The 20,340-nt window shown below is 38.0% G+C and overlaps 1 protein-coding gene across 5 annotated transcripts in view; it reads right to left on the bottom strand.

The window, feature by feature from the left end:
• Zfhx4 (zinc finger homeodomain 4) overlaps window positions 1–20,340 on the bottom strand; it is a 197,644-nt gene that overhangs the window by 4,150 nt on the left and 173,154 nt on the right. For all 5 annotated transcript variants that reach the window (XM_006530105.4, NM_030708.2, XM_006530106.3 and 2 more), the window contains exons 7-11: window positions 15,011–15,141; window positions 14,612–14,812; window positions 13,917–14,034; window positions 7,649–13,051; window positions 1–30 (exon numbers count right to left, since the gene is read on the bottom strand). The exon at window positions 1–30 is cut by the window's left edge. In XM_006530105.4, coding sequence (XP_006530168.1) covers window positions 1–30; window positions 7,649–13,051; window positions 13,917–14,034; window positions 14,612–14,812; window positions 15,011–15,141 — 5,883 coding nt within the window. The remainder of the gene's footprint in view (window positions 31–7,648; window positions 13,052–13,916; window positions 14,035–14,611; window positions 14,813–15,010; window positions 15,142–20,340) is intronic.

Here is a 20,340-nt window from a genome sequence, read left to right as displayed (position 1 = left end):
CAAGCATACCTGTACCCGGAGATGTTAATGCTGAAAACAACAGAAAGATACCCAGGGTCAGTCAGTTCATGAGCAACACCATGAGTCTGCATGCTTAACACCTAAACAGAACTTGAACATTCAAAATGATTCATTGCACAACTATGAAAGTCCATGGTCACCAGCTAGTTTAGTGCTCACCTGTGATTACAGTATTCTTTATATTAATTGTGACTCCTACCAGAACTCCATAGAGGGTGGACTGCAAACTTCACTAGCATTTTATTCAGAGTAGAGAATGCAACATGCAGAATATAGCATCTAACAGAAGGACAACATGATAAACAACAATGGCTGCTACCGAAGGAGGCATATTACAAGATGTCTATTCTGCAACTCATTTTAACCAAATTTTTTTTGTTATGCCTATGGGATGGGAGACCCCCATCCTTCATTTGAAAACCTCTACAGTTGTCAGTTCACTAAAGCTTTCACAGAACATGAAAGCCCTCTGTCTACATTTTCTTAAAAGAATACACTCACATGGACCGGGAAGTGGTTACTTAAGTAAATAGCATCAGTAAGTGACCATCACGCATCCAACAAGGCCAAACAACAGTGAAGACACAGCTGAATGCACCCAGACATGGGCACAGTAAGCCGCCATTTGTTTTTAAAGGTTTAAAGGTTAAACTCTTTCTTACTAGCCAAACAACTGGACTAATGGAATCCTCAAAAGAACAAAAACAAAAACAAAATTTCATGCATTAACACACAGCTTTACCATCTACAAAGAACCTTGCTTATTCAAAATGTGGAAAACTGCTTGTCACTGATTTCAGAAGGCAAATGGATGCTCAGCAGTCAGTGTTTAGGCATGAGGGATGGCATGTATGAAAGTACAGAGAATTTCACAGTAACTCAAATCAATGGTAGAATATCATAGCTGCCAACAACCTAGGACAAAGCCATTTTTATCAGATAGTTTTCTGAGAAGCCCAAGGAGAGTTCAAGATGGAAAGGGGACTGGAAAAGCCTGTGCTTTTCCAGAAAATGTTTCTGCAAATAATGTTGGCTATAGAAAGAATAATGAGAATCTTAAAGGGAGACATATGTCTTTTGTTCTAGAACTAAAGGAGTTCACCAAATGGATAGGACAAGGAGTGTGATGGAGCCACCAGGATTTGATAGAATCAATCCAGGGTGAATAAAATGGAGTTAACAATGTGTAGCTGTATAGGCAGTGTTCCTAGGATATACAATCACCTTGTAATTGGGGACCTAGTCTTACCTCTTGGCCAAATGCAACATGTAGATGTTAAGAAACCAGAGAAGTAAATATATACAAACTTCTCTCTTTCTCTTCTCCCGTGAAAAATAAACCAGTTTCTTTGTTCTTCATAGGATTCACATTCAGTCACAGACACTGGCTCTAATACCATGAATTCATCGAACCATAAATAAAAGTATCTTAAATAGCATCTATAATGAGCTTATGTCAATTTCTTTGTCCTGTCTTTTCCCCCTAAACAACACAATGTCAAAACTATTTGCATAGTATTTATATTCTATTAGTGACTACATGTAATACAGGGATAATATAGAGTATATTGATTGGGATTACATAGTTGAATATAAGTACTATGGCATATAATAGGGAGCCTGTGATTTTCGTATTTGTGTGTGTATATATCCTATGGTGATTGATCTCATCTTGATCATTATCAGAATCATCCCATTTTATTGAGTCCCACTTACTACTAGAAGCTTTCTATTTTATTGTCCATGCTTATCTCTACTCAGATCTGACTGTGAACAGTTTCTATAGTCCTATTTATGAGATCTCTGAGAAGATTCTGCCATGTTAGAAATCAGTCTCCTAATAACCTTGATGGCTAGGGAGAATACATGCTGAACAATGAACTTTTATAAATAAGGTTATCGATCATGTCACATCACTAAGCTGTGAATAGTAAGAAGAGCCAGAGAAGAGACTAGATTTTATAGCTACCACTCATGGCTTATATTCTCATCACACTGAATCAATTCTTTTATTTACATATCTCACAATTCCTTGGAAAATAACCAATCTCAGGTGATATCGAGTACCCACACTCTTCTGAAGACCTGGCTCACTCATTCAAGCTGATTTCACAGTGAAAGTGGATTAAGCTTTATAGGCTCATATGGGAATGAATGAGGAGACTCTGCATTCATGACTCCTTAATGCAATTTGCTATGCAGTGCTAAGGACAGTTACTAAATTGCTGTTGGAGGTAAAGTCTTCTCTTACTTACTACATCTGGAACCCTTATGTTCTTAACTTTATTTATAAGAAAAAGCAATGAAATTACTGTCACTGAAAGGATTCTATTCTATACTAAATTATATTTGCTGATGGTGTTAGCAATTAAATTCAAGGCCTTAAAAATGATAGTCAAAAGCTGTACCAGGCAGAAGAGCTGACTTTGTGTAGTTACAGTGGTCATAGAGAAGCTAGCTTACTCCCTCGATCATTCTAATACAAGGGTGCATCCTTAGCTTTAGCAACAGCACCACCTTCCACTTAAACATCTCCCATCTTAAATCTGAGGAAACAGTTTGGTCAACCTCTTCTCTCTCATGAGAATACAACAGCAGTATAAGGGACCTAAGAGACATGAGTAGTTATGACCATAGACATATCAATAACTGTCAACTCCTGCTTTCTCATTAGATGGGATCCCAGTGGTCAAATCTAGATGAAGTAAAAGGGTGTCTTATAAAACTAGAGGAGAAATTTTACTGGAAATAGTCAAAGATAGCAATGTGTTTCTAGGAATTTCATATCTTGATAAATAAGTTGACTCAGTTAAACTTTTGGATAAAGCAGACACAATTCTTAAAATGGCAAATTTCCTAGTAGATAATATATCTGTAAAACTCGATAGTCCAAAGTTTAGATGCCAAATACCAAAAACAACAAAAATAGAAGAAAAAAATAATAATTGTGGACAGAATAAATTATGGCAGCTCAGAACTAAAGCCAACTAGAGATAGAATTCCATGTCTTTCATCTAGTCTTACAATAGATTCTTCTCCACTTTTTGTCTCCTATTATAGGTTTTAGAAATTTCATTTGAGATGTTAAAAGGAAACTGTTGAATAATCTTATTCCATAATTCTTTGGCTTTATCTGAAATAATTATCTATTGTTTCCTAATAATAATTCTTCCAAAAGAAAATGACTGCTTGCCTGGGCAGTGCTGGTATACTCCTGTGATCCCAGTACTTTGGAGGCAGAGGCAGGAGAATCTCTGTGAGTTCAATACCATCTTTATCTATATAGTTAGTTACAGGACAGCTAGGATTACCAAAAGAAACTCTGTCTCAAAAAATCAAATCTATATCTATCATATGTACATATACATACACATATACATACACATGCACATGTCTCAGAATGAAAACTTAAATGCAGTCTTTCTATTCAGAGAATAAGCTTATTATTGAGGTGAAACTAAGTGTAGTTAAGTTAAGTACATGGGACAAAAGGACAAAAGGTAGTCATGCCAAAATTATTATGGTCTTATTCTTACGTAGACTCACACCAAATGTGCTTGTAAATTAAAACAAAGGAAGGTTCTGTATCCCCATGTGAGGGCCTGAAAGTGTGGCTCAGTACTAGAGGGCTTGCCCATAATGCCTGGGGACCTGGGTTATATTTAAAGAAAGAAATTCTATTAAGAAAACTAGACTAGTTTGTATTTCCATACACTAATGGAATATTTAAAATCAGACACTGCTTTAAAATGATAAATAAGTTAAAATCAGAAAGTCAAGTAATTTTTCTAGAATTCTTTTGGGGAAATGTGAAATCTATTGCCTAAGCATCAAATGCAAGTTTTGAGTTCCTAATATTTTTCAGGATATTATATAAATACTTATATAACATTTTACTGTTCTTCCCTCACTTTGCAAACCATCACAATAGGAAAACACTACAAAAATGTGAAAAAAAACCCTAACACTAACAACAATTTACTTTAAAACTGAACAACGCATATACTGAACTAGGACTGGGAGTACTCAGTCAGTGCTGCCCTTGCAAGCCCTTCTACGTTCTACTAAGTTTTAGTCTACAAATAATTAGAAGATATCTTGGAAGTAAAGGAAATTCAATAATTATTGGAAGTTGGCAACATCCTTCCACAAAAAGTAAAGGAAAATTAGTGTCTAAATTGAAACCTTAGAGATTGGTGAACAGAACTCAGCACATATTTGCAAGTAACCAAATTTGGGATACAGCCATTGACAAAGGCATGCATTTATCAAATGGCTCATATTTCCTAGAGTGTGTTTTAGCATTTCTTTCAGCTCAAAAGCTTCAAACCCATCTTTAAAGGGATGTAAAATGACTTTCGTTTTCCATAACTAAAACTTGATAGCCTGGGTCTAAGACAAAATGTCATAATTTCATGGTACAGCAATATAGTTAACAAAGTATAACACGAGCCCATCACTTATAAGAAATAGAGACATAACTACTCATCTATTGATGGGCATATAAGTTGATTCAGTAACGAGGCTACGATGTCTGGTTGGTAGAAATCTAGAAGTGGTATACATAGGTCACAGAGTAAGTCTATGTTTAGTGTTTTGATAGTCTTCCAGATTGATTTCTATCTTTTATGCACTCATTTAGATTCCTGCTAGCAGTGTGTGTTTGTATAAAGATGCTCCTCTCTAGTGATTTTTACCAGCGATGATGGGGATATTGTTTATGATTGCCATTCTGGTTGAGGGAAGATGGAGTTCAGGGTACCTTTGATTTGAAAGATGTACAAATAGAGAAACTGTAGGATATATGCACATGGGTTTTTTTTGTTTTGTTTTGGTTTTTTTTTTTGTTTATTTGTTGTTTTGGTTGTTTTTTTTTTTGTTTTTGGTTTTTTTTTGTTTGTTTTTGCCATAAAGAAGAATGAAATTTAAGGCTTTTCCTGGGAAATAAAAGCAACAGAGGTCATTAATTCATTAAATAGCAAAATAAGCCAAACTCAGCTATTTTTTTTCATTAGAACATACTAGATTTTATGTAAAGCCACATGATCATGTATACATACTTCTGTGTGTGTGTATATATATGTGTGTGTGTGTGTATGCATGTGTGTGTGTGTACATACACAGAGATATGTACATATAGACATATGTATAATATGAGAGCAAATGGGAGAATAGGAAAAGGTATGAGACAAATAGAAGGAAGAAGGCATGGAAGGAGGTTTTGTTGGATGGATGAATATGTTTAATATACATGATATGCTTGATTAAATTGCTTTTTATGAAATCCAACACTACATGTGATGAATGTGCTAATAAAAATAATTACAGAAAAAAGAAATACAGACACATTTTACTTGGAAACAATTTTTGTTTGTTATTATTTGCTGGGGTGTCCCCATTTTACTATGAAACATATGTACATAGTTCATTAAAAATAATACTCTGGGAAGATAATGAGGAGAATGAGTTGCCAGCTACACTACATGAGCTGTTTAAAATGCTCTGATTCACAACAAGGTAAATTACCTACAAAAGATGTAGACTGGAAGTGCTGGAACTCAGGCTATCAGATGGGTGCCCTGTTGATTTTTCTCTGGTGCTAATGTCTAAAATCCCTAAAAAACAAACAACTTATTCAATGGAAATTGTAGATTCTAGTAGCCAGCAACATTTGTAGAACTTTGCTCTTTACAGCACTCCCTGCTTGCTTTGTTTTTTTTTAAACACAATTTAATAAGGAAAAAGATGAAGCGCTGAGTTCCTGGGTACCTGGAGAGCTTAACTGCATTTTTAGCTATAGAGGACCTGCTTCCAATATCTTCCCAGCAATTCTGATAGTTATAAATAGGGTATATATTTCAGATAAAGATATACATTTTATTATGGTAGAATTGCATGAAAAAAATAGCTTCATTTCATAAATATCTCTTTCCTTTTTTCCTCTGATCATATGGGCACTCTGGGCTCTAGTATTAGACATATGGCAGAATGGTCCTTTGTCCCAGCAAAGGCCTCTGACCCAGTGCAGAGAAAAACCAATGCTGTGACTACCACATACAAAGGGTCACCATGAGTCAAAATTGACATGTGAAATAAAGATCTTTCAATTGCTTTGACAATATTAGTTGGTTTTTAAAGACTCTATTTTCTGTAACTGATCAATCATGGATTTCTATATCAGACACACACACACACACACATATATTAAAGTCACCATGGCACATAAAACAGGATGACAATGACACCAAAATGTGTTATAGCTCTAACATTTTTGGTCCCAAGAGTATCCACATAATTAGGCAGGAAATAACTTTGGGAATAGAAGAGTTGGTGGGAAGCCAATGGAAGACATTGAAGTTGCTTCTCTGGTTCCATACTTCTTCTACCTAAAGCCGACAGGATGATGGAGGACAGGGAACTAACTGGGCAGCATGGTGCAACAGACATCAGATGTTACTGTGCCCAAGGCTTCAGAGCTAAGTTAGAAGAAAGACAACTTACGATCACAATGATGACTTACCCTTTTGTTAGAGAGGGGTGATACTGAAAGACTGAAATTTAAATAAAAGTCTAATTTGTAATACTGAGAATAAGCATTCCTGACATTCTTTCTGAACTTCACAAATACATATAATTGGCAAGTGCTATATATAAAGAATGTAAATAAGAACAATCTTTTGGAAAAAAAATGACAAACTTAAATGCAAATCAAATTATAAGGGAGATATGCCTTTATATTTTAGGTGAATATGTATAACTGGTATTACATATTAGTTATGTGGCTGCTACACATACTATACTTAAAAAATCTGCAAGAATTCCATTTATTATAAACACAGAACTGGATTCAATATTTGAGGCTACCTCAAATAGTTCTATCATTTGGTTATGTCTTGATTATAAAGCTTAGCGGAGGGAAGGGAGGAGAGAAGGTATTGAGCAATATGGATTTCTTGAGTTATAAGTTCACTGAAATAACAACAGAAATAGCAGCTACAAGCCTCCAGTTTCATAATATGCTGACCTGAAAATGATTGCATAAGTCATGTTTTCGTCACTGAAATTTCAATATAGACTCCATTACTTGGGAGGTGCAAGATGAGTAGATTTCTGTGACACAAGAACCCTGAAGTTTGAATCTCAGGGGCAAGAGAATAATTAATAGACAAAGACAAAAACAAGAACCAAAAGGTGCCAACAAAAACAAAACAAACAAAAAAATCATGACTCTTGCAAATAAAATAAATTAAAATATCAGTGAGTTCATGTTTTAATGTCTCAGCTTCTTAATATGCAAAGCAAATGTCACATTTGTATTAAAATAAGAAAATATATCTAAGAGGTAACTAGGTAATGCTAAAAATGACCCTTTTCTGAGAATCAACTATTCCCAATAATACATACTATTATATGCATACTATATATACACATATGAATATCCATGTATATATACACAGATGTATGTATGCATGCATATATGTATGTTATACATTATATAACTTTGAATAACTTTTCAATTTTAATTACTGAAATGAGGACATGTAAGTCCTCATTGATCTTGGTCTCATGTGACTGGCTGCCTATTACCACCTGATTAGCTAGACTGACTCTCCTTTTAGCGACTTACTGTTTGAATTTTGTGGAAATCCTGGCAAGGAGGAAGGGCCATTCATTCCAGGAAGAATGACTGGAGGAAGGCCAGGGAGCCCAGGGTAGGCTGCTTGCAAGCTGATACCATGCAGCGAGCAGTTATCGGTGATGCCTTGCTGCTGTACTGTTAGGCCCAGCACATCAGAAGCTTTCTTTATACGGTCCAGTTCTTGTTGGGCCATTAGCTGTCGAACGGTGGTAGGAGCAAGGTAATCTTTCTCCCGGTCAAGCTGACTGCCCACAGTCTCCCTCACTTTGGAAATATGCTGTTTGGAAAAAATATGATCTCGGATGGACAAGCGGGCAGAGTACTTCACCCCACAGAGGGTACACTCTGGCTTAGTACCATCTGTTCCACTTTGATTGATCATGAACGGCTTTCCTATATTAATTTTAAACTTCTTTTCCTTTGCCCTAGCATTCTGAAACCACACCTGCACCACTCGTTTGGGCAGACCAATCTCATTGCCCAGCATTTCACATTCTTGCATGGTTGGAGTCCGATAGTCACTGAAGCAAGCCTTGAGGACCTTTAGTTGAAGATTGCTCATCTGGGTTCTGAAGCGCTTGTGACCAGGCCGATCATTGCTTTTGGACTTAAAGGGGTTGCTAGACCCAAATGGATTTGGTGAACTGGGATCAGCTATGCTAGATGTTTCACTGCGGTCAGCATTGTCGTCAGGGTCATCCGTGATGTAAAAGCTTTGGTCATGGTCACCATCTTTGTCATTGAAGTGGATTGATGGACTTGTGAGAGAAAAGAGAAATTTGTCATCACAGACCTCTGTGGTGGGTGTGGTTGCTGGTTTTTGCAAAGAGTCAAGAGTTTTGGTTTCTTTAGGGGACAAAGCTGGTTTCACCTCCCCAGAACCTCCCGTGTTTTCCATATCTGCTGCTCCCTCATCTCCTGTGGTTGCATCACTGATGGCCGTATTAATAGATGAGGTCTCATCAAAGTCAGTTTTACTCTGATCATACCCAGCATCAGCCGAAGGGGCATTTAGATTCTCTACATCCTCTGGACATTCTGCTTTGAAAGAAGAAGGACTTAAAAGATTTTTGGGTGACAGTTCTGCTGTTTTACTAACAGGCGTAGAGACTGTGGAGGCCAATTCATTCTCAGTAGATAGATCAATTTTAGTCAATGGCAAAGATGGGTAATCAAAATAAATGTATTTCTGTGGACTCTCTCCCCCATCCTCTGTGGATATTAAAGGGCTTGGTGGCAAGCTATAACCTGCCTGCTTCCCCTCATTCCAGTGGCGAGAGCGAATGTGGCTTTCTAAGGCTGATTTTGCTTTAAATAGAGCTCTGCAGAATGGACACCGTTTATGAGACTGGGCAGGACCCACTGCACGGAACTGCCCTTTCCTTTCTCGAGCCCGAGTGTTCTGGAACCAGACTTGGACCACTCTTTTCTTCAGCCCCACTTCCCGTGCAATGTGATCAAGCATTTTTCGGGTAGGATTAGAATCCAGCAAGTACTTTTCATAGAGTATTTCGAGTTGCTCAGGCGTGATGGTGGTTCTCAAGCGTTTATCACGGTGTTGATCTTCACCGCTATTCCCGCCCTCCTTCTCACTGCAATTATTATCTTCTTTATCCTCCAATTTCCTTTTAAGGGAAGCAGCGACACTCGCAGGGGCGGTAGTGTGGGCAGTACTGGTCTGTGGTGGCATTTGAGTGAGAGAGCTCCCCAGGAGCTGTCCAGTCATCAGTGGATTGTTGGGGTCAAATATCATGTAGGGCATGTCCATGGGTCTTTCCAAGAATGGAGAGTGGAGGAATTGGTTTTGAGCAGCGAGGAAGTGCATGTGTTGGTGTTCCTTCCAAAGTTCCAGGGTTGGGAAGGCTATGGTACACTGATCACATGGGTACTGGAGTAACTGTGGAGGTAGACTGTTCTGAAGAGAAGTCATGGAAATTTGCAGTGGGCTGGAAGGGATTGGAGTTTGTGACGCTGAGGGAGGTCTTCCAATCAGTTGGGGTTGCTTGGGCGGCTGTGTTGGAGGCTGGGGTATGGACGCCTGCTGTGGCTCTGAAGAAGTCAGTACTGATGAGGGAGCTGACTTGGTGCCTTGAGGAAGAGAGGGGTCACTCTGCTTTGTCTTTTCTCCAGGATATTCAGTTTTTGGAGAATTCTTCTCAGGTTCTGGTTTAGGAGAAGGAATCAGGGGCGTGCTAGTCCCAGAGCCTGAACTGGCTACTAGGGTTGCAGTGCTTTTGGCTGTATCTGTTTGTCCAGACACCATGCAATGCTTGTACAACACTTGATCAGTGGCATCCATGGAGTCTTCCGTTTGGCTTTCATCTTGGGCATCATCATCTTCATCTTTATAACACTGCTTTTTCTGATGTGTGATCAAGTCAAAGATCCTGGGGAAAACCACATTGCACTTTTTGCATTGGTATTGCATGTTGCTTGTTCTAATGTAGCGTTCATTGGTGAGTTCTCTTTTTTCATTATCTTTAGCTTCTGCTTGGTTCTCATAGCTCTTCCTTGCTTTCTGCCGAGCATTCTGGAACCATACAACAATAACCCGGGTGGGGAGGTTGAGAACAGTCGACAGCTGTTCTATTTCATCGTCTTTTGGATAAGCATTTGTGTCGAAAAAGTCTTGAAGAACCCTAAGCTGGTAGTCAGTAAACCTTGTCCTGGATGATCTTTTGCTGAATGCGGCATCTGATTTGTAATGTTCTAAAGATGTAGGTTGCGGATCAATTCGAATATCTTCTAAAACAGTTATAGGAGGGTTACTGAAGTTGTATGGAGAATCTTTATTTCTCTGTCGTTCCTTAAAGAGTGTATTTCGAAACCAGTGTTTGATGACTTTTTGAGAGAGGCCAGATTTCTCAGCCATTTCTTGGATCTGTTCTTCACTTGGAGAATTATTGATGTCAAAATAAGCTCTCAGAATTTTTAGCTGATCATCTGTAATCCGGGTCCGTGGCCGTTTGAATTGAGAATGTCTCAAGAAGTTAGGGTCTATCCCCAGCTGCTGTTGACAAAGCTGAGTGAGATCTGCTGAGAGGGTGTCCATCTGGGGCAGCTGCAGGGCCAGCTGTGGGGGAAGTGCAGGGTGCTGCACTGGCTGCATCATAATGGAAGGAAAGAGGGGGAGGTCAAGGGAAACAGGCAATTGGACCTGTTGTGGTGCAGATGGGGGAGGAGGTGGGGGTGGAGGTGGTGGAGGAGGAGGAGGAGGAGGTGGAGGCGGTGGAGGAGTGGGTGGTGGAGCTTGCAGAGGAGCAGATACTGTGTTTGGGATTTTCACAGGCCCCAAAGTAGAAGGCTGTGGGGGTGCAGGTGGCAGGGGAGGAGGTGGAGGTGGAGGCGGTGGTGTTTCTGGGGAAGAAGGAGAAATTGGATAAAGCTTGTCATAGGCCTCCCTGTATTGACGAGCAAATTTTTCTAGTGCTCCATATGGGAAAAATTGCCCATGCACATGTTCTTGGTGACTTTTTAAAATAAGAACATTTGAGAACAATTTACCACAGATTCCGCACTCCAGCTTGTCAGAGTTTTCGCCTTCTCCACTTTTACCCTTTTTCTGGACCTTCTGCCTGTTCTCATTATACTGAATAACCAGTTCAAAACCAAAGTTCTCCAGTAATGCTTTGGCTGCATTTCCCCTGGCCCCTGAGGCTATTCGGGGTGGAGGAATACAAGGTTCTAAAGACTTTTGCTTCTTTATGTCTTTGCTGTCTTTGAGTCCTTCGGTATCATTTATAAATTCTTGCTTTGGTTTTTCTTGCTTTTCAGTCACCTCTTCTGCCTCCTTGTAAGATGGCATGTCCTTCATGAGTTGGCAGTCTGTACTTGCCAGGCTACCTTGCTCTTGTTTCAACAGTTTGCTTGGTTGCTGTTGAGGTTGCTGCTGTTGTGGTAGGGGAGGCTGTTGATTTTGAGGCTGCAGCTGGGGCTGTACAGCTTGGTACTGTTGTGCTTGTTGTAAAAATTGGAGCTGAGTTTGGCCAACATGATGTTGTGTTTGAATCTGTTGCTTCAGATCTTCAAGCAAGGAACCAGCCATGCCAGTCATACCTGGCACCCCAAATGTGGTGGAGGTGGGCAAGCCCAGATCTGGCCCCAAGCTAAACTCTGCCCCAGGTATATAGAATGGAAAGAGAAACTGGGGTTGCTGAAACTGGAGCAGTGCCTCTGGGGTCATTGGAAAATGAGGCAAAAAAGCTGGGTTTAGAAACTGTGGCTGAAAGAATGCAGCCTGCTGCTGCAACTCGTGCTGAAGTTGCATCTGGATTTGTGCTGGTGACCTAGGTGGTGGGTGATGGGTGGGTTGTGCAGAGATTAATTCGGGAGTTTGCTTTTTATTTAATTCTTTGGCATCTAAGTGGGTATCTTTGCTGTTGACTGAAGCTAAGCTCATGGACTCTAACATCCCTTGGCCAGGGCTATTCACAGCAGCTGTGATGCTATGACCACTGGGTAGGTGTCTACTTGGTTCCAGCTTTGCAGCCCTGGCCTTTGTCTGGTGGAGCACTGATCTCATGTGGATCTCCAAGGTCGAGCTTTGGCTGTATGCAACACTGCAGGTGCTGCACTTGTAGGGCTTATTATCTGTGCTGCTATTGGCTTCCTGGGGGACAGGACTGGAGGCTTCTTGCAAAACCTTTTTCAACTTATGCAAGTGAGACACTGAATTATAATGGACCAAGAGAATGTTCTTTTGGGTAAATGACTCTTTACACACTGTACACTTGTAAGGACGAGATGGATCGAGGAATTTTTCCATTGTAAAGTTGGGTCCTTTTCTAAAAGGTAAGGTCCGCTTTGGTTCCAAGCCCAGATCATCTGGGATAGAGCTGCTGTCGCTCTCTACAGGACTTGCCTTCCCTTCATGGTCCACCTCATATTCTCTCTCCATTTCCTGATCTATGCCATGGTCATCCTGGGTCATTGTCTCACTCTCTGCCCAGAGCTCACCATTCATTGGCAAGGAGGCATAGAGCTGCTGCAGTTCAGCTTCACTCAGTTCAGGATGGCCTGCTTCCAAGTGTTTCTTTAAAGCCTGGAATGTACGGAAACTCCGCTGGCAGAGGGTACACATTGTAGCCGCCCGGATTGCATGATACTGGGAATGTATCTGAAGCTTCTGCATAGTTTTAAAAGCCAAGCTACAGTGGTTACAACGGTACTTATAAACATGGCGGTCGGAGACTGACAAGGGCTGCCTTTTTTGTTGTTCATTCAGTTGATCTTGTAGAGCATCTGAGATGTTCACATCCTTACTGCTGGTTTTATTCCATTCTGATGCCTCCACAGGCTCCTTTGCTGGCTTCTGTTCCTCATTCTTTATTTCCACACCCACCTTGGAGTCCTCAAGCCCTGACATGCTTTTGTCATCCACTGGGCTGTCACCTGTTAGAAGAAAGCACAGATATATCTTCTGGTAAGAACCCTGACCACTTGAATGACAGCAAGTGTAAATTCAAGCCCATAGTGATGTCTGTTTAATTGAGTCTGTATAGAAATGTTATTTGGTCACTACCATGTGGCAAACACTACACCAGATACCCACAAAATGAACAGGAAATTACTCCTGACCTGAAAGAACTTAGGGACAGAGAAGAACACATGTCAAAAGTAACTACAATGTACTGCATTAAACACTTTATCAGGGGTCATAAACTTGGTGTACATGAACTAGAACACTTGACCAAGAATGTGTCACTAGGATTGTCTAAGGATAGGTACAAATAGTCATGGCACATAGACCTTAGAAAATAAAACTCTGGGCAGGAGTGTTTATTGTTTTTCTTTTGCCACTAAAAACCATCTTTGACAAGGGGGAAGGTCTCACAAGGGAAATCTCCCAGCCCTAGATGGCAAGCTACAGACAATTAATGGCTGCTGAGAGAGAGATTCTGCTTTCTTTAAAAATGAACACCCTCATAGGTGTTCATAACCCCAAGTAGTCAGATCTAAATACATGTACATATGAGCAGCACTAAATGGACAGCAGTGTGTATGTGTTTACATGCAACAATAATAAAGAAGTGGAAGGGACATAGGAGGAGTTGCAGGGGGAGTGAGGGTTTGTCAATGATATAAATAAAGTATTCATTGAAAAATCTATCTATCTATATCTATCTATCTATCTATCTATCTATCTATCTATCTATCTATCTATCTATCTATATCTTTGATAGTGATAATTTTACCCAAAGACAAGCTCTGAACATTCTCTCCATGTGGTATCCTCAATCCTCACAGGCAAGCATACCTGAATATTTCCCAGAACCCTCTGCTGTCAAGGCTGTAGGTGGGTCCTGCTCTGATTTCTCAGGGGCAGCTGCTGGTAGTAGCATACTGTTTGGCATCATTACATCAGGGACAGGCACCTTTGAACACAAAAGGGACTTGTGTTATTTGTGCTCTGGAAATCACTGAGCAATATACTGGAATACACACACACACACACACACACATATATATATATATATATATATATACATACATACATATATACATATATATTGGAATGTATATGCACATACTGAAAAATATATGTATTCCACTTATATTTTTCTAACTCAAACAGGGACTTCTATTGCCTCAATATTACTATTGTCCTATATTCTTCTTTTAATGCTATGGCTTAAAGGGTTTTGAAGAACTAGATTTTTATAATGATAACCAAGACCCTTTTAAGCTAAAGGTACCCACAAAAGTCATTTCACTGTTACAAAAAGAACCACAAAATGTTTCTTTAATCAACCCATACTCTGTATCTTATTTTTTTCCTCCAAAGAAGAAAGACCACAAATGGGTCCCCACTGTGATTTCTACAGCACAGTCAATAAAAGAACTCCAAGTTGCTCAGAAGAAATGAAATGTCTATAAAGCCATCACTATGGATATATACTGATAATGTAATCCAGGTCCCATTAGTTTTGAGTCAGCCTTTGGCATTCTTACTGTCATAAGCAGCTTCTCCACACAGTCTGGAGACACACTGTGCAAATGGGTCAGATGCAGCTGCAGGTGCATCTTGTTGCTGAGAACATCCTGGCAGAGTGGACAGCAGATGACTGGCTGTACAGAGTGCTGTGACAGGACATGCATCTGGATCCGACTTTGGTCCCTACTGTTGTAGTTACAATAAGGACACTGATAGAACTGGAAAAGATCAAGGAAACATGACGATGATCAGCTGCTATAATTTGACCATTTTAGGTTGTTAAGAATACTATTTCCAAGAGTTAATGATACTATTGCCAGTTACAATGTCTATGTGTACAAGCTAGTGGGTTCTAAAATGATCAGGAACATAGAAACAAACAAGTTGATTGATGCATTGAAAAGAAAACCACTTACCTGTTCAGGACAAAATTTATTATCCTCTGTAGGTTTTGACCTTTTGGTTCCTGTGTTGTCTTCTTTGGCCAGCAGGAGTGGCTGTGTGGCCCCTGTCACAACTTTCAGCTCTTTCTCTGGGACGATTACTTCTAATTCCCAAAAAGAAGACAACTACTCAATTTATTAATGCAATGTTACAATCAGAGTAAATAAAACAATTGCAACAATAAATCTACTAGACTAAACTAAGCAAAAAAACAGACAAGCCCTTTTAAAACACAAAAAAGCATTCTTTTTTTCCTGTCAGCTGAGTGTACTTTGCACATCTATTTTAAAGCATAGTCCTGTCTTCTGTTTAGATAACCCTAGATGGCCTTGAAAGTTTCATCAATAACATTGTTGTCTCTAGTGTCTCCACATGCCTGTATCAACACATTACAACAAATCTACTTCTATTCACAACTACTAACTTAGAGGATCACCGTTTTGCCTCATGCACAGTGATCTAACTCTGCTCTAATTCTTAAATCCTAAGGTTCTCACATCCTGACAAGAGCTGAGGAATTATAATTCAGAAACTAAACCAGTATGTTTACATCATGATGGTATTCAAAGTTTCTAATCATTTTAAAGTTGAACATCTCATTCATTTCTGCTACTTAGTGATTTGTGTAGGTGACACAGTGGTTTTAGCATGTGGCTATGCATATAACAATACATCAACAATTACAAGAAGACAACTTCTTAATATGATTAATTCAAATATTTAGCTTAATGATTATTAAAAATTTACCTAGTTGAGCAGAATAATATGAAGGAACTTCATACATATCAAAGTGGGGGAAAAGAACAATTCTAATTTCTCAGTCTAACAGAAAATTCTTCCCAGTACATCAATTTGCCTGGTTACTCTTTTACAAAGCTGGATATTACAGCAACATTGGGTAGGCATGTCACATACATCTCACAACAAACTCAAAACCTCATTTACCAGCCATTCCAATCTCATCATAGCACAGCATCATCTGACCTTTTTTTCTGCTGTTTATTATGAGTATTTCTAATTTTAACTTTCAATTTTCACCATCTTCCAGTCAATTTGCAACTAAATTATTTCCAGGGTGAGGACACTATCACTGGACAACTGGGTGCAAATACATCTTGAGATGCAGTGGAGCTAAACCATTGATTGCTATCAGACCCTGCACAGATTCGCCATCTAGGGCAATCTGCTTGTATGTTGCACATGAAGATTTATCTTGATTATTTTTTCAGTCCACATACAGTTCCTATAAATGAACAAATTTCACATTATTACAAAATAACCCAGTTTTAATTTAAAAAATGAGGTCAAGGATGTTGTAGAAACAATTCCAAATAAAAACGTAATGAAAGATAGAGCAAAAAAAAAAAATCTTATTATTTTTCTGCTCTAGGTAGAGACGAATGCTTTACACTATATAAATGAGTTCAGAAATTTAGATTTCAGGTGGAAAACTAAATGTATGAGAGTAATTCTTAAGAGACCAAAGTTAAAATAGGATATAGTTGACAAGATGGTCATAGTTTTATTTCTTTGATGTTAGATGTGCTCAACTACTCACAGGTCATGTTGATACCAATATTTGATTGCATTTGAACTGATATAATTTTACCTATTTCATTCTCTTAGAGAAACTATAATTTTGTTCTGTTTATTTGAAAAGTAGTAGTATTTGTGGATGAGTGAACTTAAATTTGATAGAGAGTTAAAACTCTCATTATGTTGATTAAAAATATCCAAGTACTTTGTGTGCATTAATATTCCCCAAACTGGATGTTTTCTCTTAATTATGGTGTCAAAATTTATTTTTATTTCTTAAAACAATTATAGCATATATTCTGTACTCTCACAATTAAAGTGCTAAATAGTCTAAGAAAGAACAATGTGGTAAATAGTATTTAATAATACAATTAGTTATTTGAAATGGTGGCGCACGCCTTTAATCCCAGCACTTGAGAGGCGGAAGCAGGTGGATTTCTGAGTTTGAGGCCAGCCTGGTCTACAGAGTGAGCTCCAGGACAGCCAGGGCTACACAGAGAAACCCTCTCTCAAAACAAACAAACAAAAAAACCCAACAACAACAACAACAAAATAAAATGTTTGACCAACTTGTACAAAATGATTGTCATTTAAATTAAGAAGTCTCTATCAATTGTATTCTCTTGATTGACTTTTCTTTAAAAGGTCCTGTTAATAAGTAACAATGTTTACTAAAGACAGTAACATCATATCATATTTCTTTACATTTTTAAACGGACAAGATCAAATAATAATTGACTCAATTCTCTGTACAAGTTGAAAAATAATCCCAATAATTTGTTTACAAACCTCTTGAGATATCAGAATTAAAAACAACTTTCAAGAAACTTCTAAGTCCACTATATATTCACTCATGAACTCATTTTCATGGATATACATGAAGGTTATTTTCATGTATGTTGAAGGTATGGAAGACAGTATGTTTTGAAGGTAACATCCTTTTTCTCTTTTTCTTTCTCTTTCTTTCTTTCTTTCTTTCTTTCTTTCTTTCTTTCTAGTCTATTCATTCATGTAAATGGCAAAATTAATTCTATGCATGTGAGTGATATACTGTTTTCATTTTTATACTCAGTAATACTCATTGATTTAATGATTCTGGATAATAAAAGAAGGAAAGAATTTCAAGATTGGGTGAGAAGACAAAAGGATTCTTGAGTATGAGGCTGCTCTTCAAGGTGACATAGACAGACAGGCGATAAGCAACACTTTATACATTCTTATGAATTCATATTTATATCAAGTTTAGTACCAAAGCCTGCCTGGTAAATTATAGGAAATCAAGTCTGAGACCCTTTTTTTTCTGAATTGTTTTATGCTAGAAAAAATGTCTTGTACTAAATAAGGAAAATTAATTTTAGGAAAGCTTTTGATTAAGTTTAGTGATTACTCATAGTTTATATGTGCAACTTCATTTGAAATAAACCCTGTTTAACCCCGGAGCAGAAAAAAAATTGAAATGAGATCATAATTCATTTTGTATCAATAAAGACACCACAATGTTCTCAAAACACAATGTCATGTTAATGAATTTTAACTAAAAAATGAAGTCTAATTATAAATAAGTACTGTCAAATATATGAGCCAAAGACTATCTGTCAGTCACAGGATTATGCAACTTGCAAGAGATTGCTAATATAAAATAACATAATTCATTTCAATTCAGATGCCACCTAATTAATTCTCAATTCTTAAAATACAGAAAGCTGTAAAATGGTTTATATTCATAACAAGGCAGGGAAATGCAACAACACACATGTTACAGTGAACCTGGAAAACAATAAATCAGAATACTGAGTTATCACTTATAATATCTATATTTGGTAAAGTTTGAATACTTTAAAACTCAGATGTAGCAGATGTTGTTTAACTCACTTAATTCTAAAGTATAATTACCAACACAGTATTCTTTCTAATGAGACTAGAATTGAAGGATAATTTTAATTGCAGTAATGAAGGTTAATTTCCATCTTTTTTCATGTTTGCTCCCTTATTAAAAAGTGATCCCCTTTGCCATGGCAGAGACATATTACATGTTCAATGCAAATGTATTAATCTGGATAAACTCTATATTAATTTTTGTACTACACTGAGCTATAATTTGGATTATAATTAATCTAAAGTGGCACTAGATTTAAATGACAATATAAATGAGGACTTAGGAAGCTTTTCTATTATGACTGAATTTTCAGCAAATATTACATGCATATTGCCAAGTCTCACTTTGAAAGCGCTGGTCCTGCAGATTAATGATAGCAACAGAACACAGCAGCTTACCAACACACTGGTCCAGACATGTGCTAATTCCTTCCTGCCTGAGAAGTTCGAGGTTAAAGTGGGGTCAACGTGTTTTTCCAACTACCTTATTAACATAGCAATTACTTTGTAAGTTTGCTCTTATTTGTTTGACAATTATAGCTGATATAAGAACAAAAGAATCTAAATAAGTGGATATTTAATAATCGGACACACTTTTACAAAGAACAGCAACCATGGAATAAATTTTCATCCTGGTGAGATTCAATTCAGAGAGCATAGAACTGTTTAAAGTTTGTGTTAGTTTTAAGTAGCAAGAGCTGTCTTAAAGGTAGCAAGGTTTCAAAGCTAAATATTATCATCTCAACATTTGCTTTTAGTTGGCTCTTGGCTAGAGCTCATTTTCAACTCTCTCTGGATGTACCTGGGGATGCATTTTTTACAGGGATAACGTTTATTTTAAATAACTGCCATTATGCAGTGATCTGTCCTTCCATGTACCCCAACCTTATCTATATTAGAAACTCAAAGGAGAACAACTCCTTGGGCCATTAGGGAGCAAGTGAGTTCTTGACTTATGCAGAGCAGTAAACTGTATTGCTGGGACAAGAGCTCCTGCATCTATGTAGTGTGTTGCTCAAAGTAAGATGGGACAATAAAACACACACACACACACACACACACACACACACACACACATAAATAAAAATACTTCCCACTACCATCCCTAGAAAGGTCCTAGACAATAGACGTTTCGTATCAAGCTTTGTGTTTTCCATCTAGGAGCACTCAGTGAACACTGATGTGGTATATTTCTGGTTTCTATGTTGCTCTGATTAGCAGAAGGGAAATGCTATGTAGTCTGTTCTAGTATGAGTCCAAGAAACACAAATAAAGAGGATTCTACCATCAACACACTGGCAAGCTACTCATTTTGATGAGGTCCATCTTAGATGGCATAACCTTGCTGTTTTCAGTCTTTTGCAAATGAAAATTTCATGGGGCTATCCTTGACGTTAGGCACTTCAAATTCTCTGTCATTTGCCTCAGGAGTGAACCTGCTAATATGCTGCTGTGGCATCTTTTCAGAGGTACAGCTTTAGGCTCAAACCCACGTTGGACCATCTTTGCTTAAATCAAGTTAGAATCATATACTTGACACTATATTCCTAGAAGCAAAAAACAATGATACATTTCTCATTGCACTCCTGTAAGAAATTTATAATTAATGAGTTTAGGGAGGAAGAAAGAACCCTTCAGATACATGTTGAGGGGAATGTAAAATTTAGGCATGTAATGACTGAGATCCAAATATGGGGTAATTCAGATTTAAATATGAAGAAAATGATAAATTATGTGAAAGCCAATATCATCCTCCTGAATAACAGGCTCTTAATATGCGTCTGTCACTGGAATTCAGGGGATAGACGACTACCTGAGACTAACAGGCTTGAGTCCATTTCAACACTTCTGCTTCAATAGCCCAATATAATAAAACTAGGTATAGTGTACA

The sequence above is a fragment of the Mus musculus genome, chromosome 3, assembly GCF_000001635.26.
Source record: "Mus musculus strain C57BL/6J chromosome 3, GRCm38.p6 C57BL/6J".
NCBI classification, from domain to species: domain Eukaryota; kingdom Metazoa; phylum Chordata; class Mammalia; order Rodentia; family Muridae; genus Mus; species Mus musculus.
The sequence above is the reverse complement of the archived record's forward strand: the minus strand, read 5'-3'. Positions and strand labels throughout refer to the sequence as shown.